Genomic DNA, 7525 nt, shown 5'->3' on the forward strand with positions numbered 1-7525 from the left:
TCCCAGCATGTCCCTATCCTGGTGCAGATCATCCCTCCCTCTCCTGCCGATGGGGACACCACTCCTTGAGGGCAGGTTGGCTGTTGGCCATCCCAAAATCCCCAGCCGAGGGGGATTTGGAGGGTTCCAGGCACAGCCTGGGCTTCCCTTCTTAGGAAGATATTCCTCCTTCAACCAACCTTCCCAGCCCAAATCCCGGCCCAACGCCCTAAGGCCAAGCTCCCGTAGGATTTGGGAGTCCAGCTCCCAGTCTCTGTGCTACGGGATCTCCTGGGGTGCAGCTCAGAACCGTCTCCTGCTCACCCTATTCCATCCCTGCTCTTCCCCCGTGTCCTGTCCCTGTTCCCCCACCCTGCCGGGCGCGCGGGGCTGCTGCCCTCTAGTGCCGGCACCGCATCCCACCTGGAGATCAGTCACGGCACGGGATGGGTTGGAAAGGACCGTAAATCCCTTCCAGTTCCACCCCCTGCCACGGGCAGGGACACCTTCCACCAGCCCAGGTTGCTCCAACCTGGCCTTGGGACACTTCCAGGGATCCAGGGGCAGCCACAGCTTCTCTGGACAACCTGGGCCAGGGCCTCCCCACCCTCACAGGGAAGAATTTCTCCCTAAAAATCCTCTCTAAATCTACCCTTCTTCAACTTAAAGCCTTTCCTCCACTGTTCTCCTACACCTCCTCCAAAAGAATCCACAGGGACTGGCTGCCCTCACAGCCATTTTGGGATGATGATCGTGCTGGATAGTTCCTGCTGCCGGGACAAAGTCTGGATCTCACACCAAGCTGCACGAAACACAGTTATTTTTGGTGCTTCCACCCCACAGCTCCTGCTCTGGCTCGACGCTGCGGCTCCACCTCCAATCCCATCCGTATCATTCCTACATCAAAGGCCAAAGGGCTCCCAAAGCAACAGTCAGCAAATATTTAATCAAAGCCAAAAATGCTCCAATTCGCCCCGGAATAATGCTCTTTAATTTATTTTTCCCCCTCTCCTTTAACGTGCTCTGAAATGCAGCTGATTCCCAGAGCCTGGAACACGCAGGGCAGGAAGAACGATCAAGGACTGCCAACGATTATTTTCAATCAGGCTCTAAAATCCAACCAGTCGACCCCAATTCCCCCCAGCACATTCCCGCTCGCTCCCACCACCGTCCGTCCTGCTCCACTGGAGCTCCAAGAAGGAGACAAGCAGCAAACAAGGGTTTCAAGCATGTAAAAAATAACTGTGATGTTTTATTACAAGAAGAGAAAAACAAGCACTTTACAAAAAAAAAAAAAAAAAAAAAAAAAAAAAAAAAAAAAAAAAAAAAAAAAAAAAAAAAAAAAAAAAAAAGGACGATAAGGACGATGACTGCGCCAGGGACTTTGGTGCTGGGATCAAATCGTGCTGGATCTACTCCAAATCCGGAGAAAAAGGAGTTACATGAACACAGGAGAAGCCACGGGATGCTGTGCCCAGGGACAGCAGTGCCTCGGGGCAGGGGCTGTGGTGGGTCAGGCTGTGGGATTCCTGCTGGGAATTCCTGCAGAGGTTTCCCAGCTCTCCACAGCCCAGGTGGTTCAGCTCCCGCTTTAACAAAGCCCAGCCTTTTCCCTGTGTATCCCAAGGATTCACATTCCTTCCCTGCACCCGCGGGATCAGCCTCACCCCCAGCCCAGCTGTTACACCAGGGGGCCACACAGGTCCTGGGCACATGGACATTCCAAAAAGCCAAAGTTTTCCATGAGTTTTGGCCGTGAGGGCAGGGGAAGTGGCAGCTGGGGGTGCGTGTGTGAGTGGGTCTGTGTGTGGGGGTGTGGTACATTTTGTGTGGCACATTTTGTGTGGTAACAGAAAGAGCCGGGTCTGGACACCCTTCAGGCAGCCCCCGGGAAGCTCCTTTTTAATGCACCGAATTTGGGCACCTTTTGTGTGACTCTGTGAGAAATGAATAAATGAGAGACCGAACAACTCTCCCAGAGAAGCTGTGGCTGCCCCTGGATCCCTGGAAGGGTCCAAGGCCAGGTTGGATGAGGTTTGGAGCAACCTGGGATAGTGGGAGGTGTTCCTGCCTGTGGCAGGGAGTTGAATTGGATGATCTTTAAGGTCCCTTCCAACCCCAACCATCCCATTCCCTGCATGATCCTACTCCCATTCCTCACCTCTGAAGCACCACATGATGGAACACAGAGCAGGACACAAGCAAAACTCGTTACTCTGCAGGAAAAGCACATTTTCTTCCCCACCCAGCACAGATCACCTTCCTCGTGAGCTCTGTGCTCCTTTCCCCATATTTTACTGTTGTCAAATCCCTGACCGTGTCCCAGATTCCAGCCCAGGCTCAGCTGAGGTTTGGGAGCCGCTCCACTCCATGTCCATGGCCTGGCCTTACCCAGCAGAGCTGACAGAGGCACCACACTGATCTAACCAGCAAAGCAAAGACCTCCTCAATCCAGAGTTTCTTCCCTTTCCAGAGGGAAGCACCACACGAGGATCCCATCAGGTGAATACTCGGATCTCAGGATGCAGCAATGGGCAGAGCTGGATGGGATTTACAAGCTCCCAGCCCTTCCACCCAGGATCACGAGGGGTGTGGGGATCAGAGGGGCTGGAATTCAGCTTCTCTGGAAAGAAACCAGGATCTTAAGGAGTGTGTTGGAGCCAGGGTGACGGTCATTCTGATATCCTGGGATAAAGCCTGACAGGTGTGACCTGATGTGAAGGATCTGAACAGCTTCCCCTGCTCAGGGAAGGGCGGCTGCTCCATGGAGCTGCTCCCTGGGAAGCCCAGAGCAGCTCCAAAGCCGCATCTCCGGGAGCTCCCATCCCGAGGGAAGGTGCAGATACCTCGTTGCTTTGAGAGAGCATTTATTGAGCGTGCAGGATCCATCCCAACCCCCATCCCAAGGGTGCAGCTTCCACAGGGGATCCGCCCCGCTCGCAGGCTGTGTGGGAGCAGGCACGGGGAGAACTGGGAGCACAGCATGCATGTGGGAAGGGGAGGATTCCCCAAAAACACCAGGAGTGCAGCCATGAATAAATGCAACATGAAACATGACAGAGATCTGAGTGTGACTGAAGGAAGTGTCTCTTTGGTGGAGTTCTGTGCAGCCAAGTTGGATAATGGAGAGAAAACCCCGAACAAACAACCAGCAAATCCCACTATTTCATCCTCAAATTTGCTTTCAGGTCTCAAGGTTGGAGGCTGACAGACAGACACCCCTAACACTATCCCAAAGGGGCTGTGTAGGAGTGCTGGAGGCTGAAACGGGAATCCCCCCCCAGCCACAGATCCGTGCTGTGCCGTACCTTCCATCCCCAGGACAGAGATAAGGACGTGTGGAACAGGAACAAAGCCTGGCTGCCAGCCCAGGGTGTCCCACAGGCCACCACGGATCAAGTACTCTGTGAGGATGCTCTTCCCTCTTCCCAGCCCATTCCCATGGGTGGAGAACGCGGCAGCTTTGATTGTGAGCACAGAACTGTGACCCGGGCGCTCCGAGGGATCCCGGTGGGAGGAGCGGAGTGCCCGTCCCCTGTTTTGTCACCATCATTAAACATGGAAGAACCTACCTAAAAAGGGCAATTTCACGTGGCTGAAACGCCCCACAGACCTTCCCACACCCCGCCACGTCCAGTCAGTGTGTTCCACGCACGTCCTCTGGAACAAACCTGCGCTGGGATCCCAGATGGATTTCAGCTGGTACAGACAAACACCCAGCCCCGGGCTGGCCCCACAGGGCACCCCAGGGAACAGGCTGAGCAGGTGAAACGTGGGCTCAGTGACCTCCAAACCAGTGGCCCAGGGAGTGCCCCAAATCTGTAGGTCCAACACAGAGTGTGCAGGAGGGGGTCAGGCGGAGTCCAGGAGTTCCAGGAGAGCACCGACGGCGCCGAAGTAACCCTGAGGAACAACGGGAATATCCACTGAGAACGGGGACGTGGGCACTCACCTGGCACAGCAGTCACAGCCAGGGCATCGTGGGATGGTTTGGGTTGGAAGGGACTTCAAAGATCAAACAGCTCCAACCCCCTGCCATGGGCAGGGACACCTCCCACTAGCCCAGGTTGCTCCAAGCCCCATCCAGCCTGGTCTTGGACACTTCCAGGGATCCAGGGGCAGCCACAGCTCAACGAGGCAACCTGTGCCAGGCCCTCTCCACGGGGCTGCCTCCAGAGAGCCCCGAGGGTTTGCATTTTGCCACGAGAGAAAAAGAGATTTTAAAAAGGAATTTCACCTCATGTTCCAAGAAAAGTGCTTTTAACTGTCCCTTCGACCAGTAGTCCAGGGCATACGCCAGGAGCCTCATGGAGATGGTGTTGATCCGAAGGAAGTTGCCCACGAACACCACGCGGTTGATGTTCTGCAAGTGATTAGGGGGAAAAAAAAAGAGTATTAAAGCTAAATTCCTTTTTCTGCTTGTAGTGATGAAAACCCCATGTGGGGAAGGGGCTGGAGCAGCAGGAGGGGCTGAGGGAGGCTGGGGGGGCTCAGCCTGGAGAAAAGGAGGCTCAGGGGGGACCTTCTGGCTCTGCAATCCCTGACAGGAGGGGGGAGCCGGGGGGGGTCGGGCTCTGCTCCCAGGGAACAGGGACAGGAGGAGAGGGAACGGCCTCCAGCTGTGCCAGGGGAGGGGCAGGTTGGCCATCAGGAGGAATTTCTCCCTGGAAAGGTTGGTCAGGCATTGGGAACAGCCTGCCCATGGCAGTGGTGGAGTCCCCATCCCTGGAGGGATTTAAAATCCCTGTGGATGTGGCACTTGGGGACATGGGTCAGTGGTGGCCTTGGCAGTGCTGGGGGAATGGTTGGGCTGGATGGCCTCAGAGGGCTCTTCCAACCTTAATGACTCTGTGATTCCATGAACTGTCTGCTGAAAGTGTTGTTCAGGTCTGCAGAACATTAAAAACACCCACAATTCTCTCAGAAAGCAAGGCCAGGTCACTTTAATCAGGCTCTTCTTCACTGCCCAGAAATCCCCAGGCTGAACCACAACCTTCCCAGCTCAGGAATCTGAATGGAGTAGTTGATTTTGCTATGAAATCCTTATACTGACTGGGAACAATGACCATCAAGTGCCATCTCCCCTCTCTCCCCTGAACTCCAGCCTTTGACTCATCATTAAATAGCTGAGTGACTCTCTACTGTTAAACTGAAGGAAAAACACTATTTAGAAGCCCATAAACACCACAATTCTGGAAAAAAAAAAAAAAAAAAAAGAAAAGACCAACCAATATATTAGATTCGAGTCAGACTTCCAGCCTAACTTTCCCATCCCAAAATAGTTCTCCTGAGCCAAGTGATGAGCTTGGAAGTTGCTTGTTCTCCAACAGGAAAATAAGTCAGTTCAAGGCCGCTGAGGACACGTCTGGCCTTGTTTTGTCAGGAGATGAAGGTAAAGAGAGAGCGAGGATTAGGGAGGATGCTGGATCCCCTAGCTCATCCTGTGGGAGCAGGCTCAGGATGCAGTGCAGAGGATGCCTCTGTTCTTTCATAGCCCTGTACAATGCTGCTTGACATGAATGCAACAAGGCAGCACTGTAAAGAAGCTGAAAGCCCAGAGATGCAGGAGCGGCCGTGGGGTTGGTGGGGCTCAGCCAGGAAATCCAGAGCAACTCGTAAAAATAACACAGGAGAAATATCCAGCCTCCACATCCTCCATCCCTCCTTTCCTCCTCTGCCAGGGCTGTTCCTCAAAGGGAGGCACATCCCTCAAACAGGCAGCAGCACAGAGGTGATCTCCTAGCCAGGGAGCAAGGGAAGAGACGCCCCAAAATACCTCATTGAGCGCACACATCCGCGCTATGGAGCCGATGTTGTTGGTGATGGTGATCAGGGTGGCCCTGGCCAGGTCCTCCTTGCTGACAGAATCCCTCTTCTCCTTGCTCATCATGTTTCCAAAGCTGTAAAGACAGTTTTTAGGGTTAGAGGTCCCATCAGAACTCCAGGAGACAATGGGAACTGCTAATTTAACCAAAGCAATTCATCTTGAAGGATTGATTCCTATAATATCTAACTTTAAAAAGCGTTGCTGTCACTAACTCAGATCTCTCACGAATGGCTGCTCTCCTGAGCCACCTAAATCCAGATTTTCACGCTTGCTGGACACCCCCAGTGAAAACAAAACGCAGGGGAGGTCGTTACCTGGATGCCACAGCCCAGCCTGGCAGCCCGAACCGCTCGTAGTCTCCCCCGTAGATGTCCCGCACCAGTTTGTCCACTTTGGTGCTGTCCCCCTGGGATGCCATTTCCAGGGCCTCCTCGAAGGTGGAGCATCCCGTGAGGAGGCAGCACAGACCAAAAAACGTTCCCCCTCCAAGGCTGCAGGCAAAAGCAGAATTAAAATCTTCCTTTAAACCTTGCTCCTTTCGCGTAATTTACAGCCCGTAAGGGATCCCTCACAGTCTTCTGCACGGGCCACGGTGCTCAACGAGAGCTCCACTTTGTATTTTACACCATCCACCCTCTTCCCAGCACTCAGGAGATGTTCATCTTAAAATAAACATTAGTTCTGAGGGACAACTGGAGTGGCAGGGCAGGGCCGTCCAAAACCTGGGGGAAACACTTTGTCCTGTTCACTTTATCGTGCACAGACACCAATAAAGATCTACCATAAGAGTAAGAACTATACTGAGGGACTTTATTATTATTATTATTATTATTATTATTATTATTATTATTATTATTATTATTATTATTATTATTATTGTTGTTGTTGTTGTTGTTGTTGTTGTTATTATCTTTCTGGGAATTCAGAAAAGCTTAAAGCCACAGAACTCCTTGCCCTTGCCTGGACACAAGAGCCACAACTCCAGGAAGGGCAAAACCTGGAGAATTACTGCTAAGCCATCATCTCTTCCACCAAAATCAGGCAACTTCTGGAAGTCAGGATGGAAATCTTGACTGCTTGGATCAAGGCTGAGTTCTTAACAGGATCACTGTATTTGGGATAATCCCAAACCAGGTGATCTGATCAAACAGAGCAGTAAAACCCTTAAATTCCTGCAGCAGGGCAAGTGAAAAAGGAGCTTTGACAGAGACTGGCTGCAGCAAAGACACCAAAGCATGAAATCCAGATCCTCTCTTCCAGGAGGGATCTTTGCTGGGAGGGAGAAGGGACTGCAGTAAAAGCAGGAGCTTGGTCATTCCACACACCACCTTTATTGCAGTTTGTCCCTGAAAACGTGATTTACAAGGCAGGAATGTGTTCCAGACTCCAAAACAAAACTCCCTTTCCCCCCTGAGTGCTCACCTGGTGCCCGTTACCCGTTTATAGTTTTCTTTGGAGTAGACGGCCAGAATGCTGACCCCTGAGCCAATGTTCACCAGGAGGAGAGGGTAGGGATTCTCCAGGTTGAACGGGAGCTTCTGGCACCTCTCAGCATCCGTTGGGTTCTCAAAATAGTAACACTCTGAGTGTCCATTGAATCCCACGGAGTCGATGTACAACACTCCTTTAATAAGGCAGTCGAGTTCATCGAGCTTACAAAGCTCAAGGTCACCCATCTGGTGGGAAGGAAGAAGAGGGATATTGAAGGAGCAGGCAGGG

The 7525-nt window shown here is 52.4% G+C and overlaps 1 protein-coding gene across 1 annotated transcript; it reads right to left on the reverse strand.

Moving 5' to 3' along the window:
• Positions 1 to 3703: 3703 nt before the first annotated feature.
• Positions 3704 to 7519, reverse strand: LOC114067786 (pantothenate kinase 2, mitochondrial). Its single transcript, XM_027903462.1, has 5 exons — positions 7229 to 7519; positions 6121 to 6297; positions 5756 to 5879; positions 4217 to 4342; positions 3704 to 3882 (listed from the first exon to the last, which is right to left on the reverse strand). The coding sequence occupies exons 1-5, from the start codon at positions 7480 to 7482 to the stop codon at positions 3832 to 3834; spliced, it is 732 nt and encodes a 243-aa protein (XP_027759263.1). The 5' UTR covers positions 7483 to 7519; the 3' UTR covers positions 3704 to 3831.
• Positions 7520 to 7525: the final 6 nt, after the last annotated feature.

This window comes from Empidonax traillii, unplaced genomic scaffold, assembly GCF_003031625.1.
Source record: "Empidonax traillii isolate 1590-97213 ecotype Southwest subspecies unplaced genomic scaffold, ASM303162v1 scaffold962:size224488, whole genome shotgun sequence".
Classification (NCBI taxonomy): Eukaryota; Metazoa; Chordata; class Aves; order Passeriformes; family Tyrannidae; genus Empidonax; species Empidonax traillii.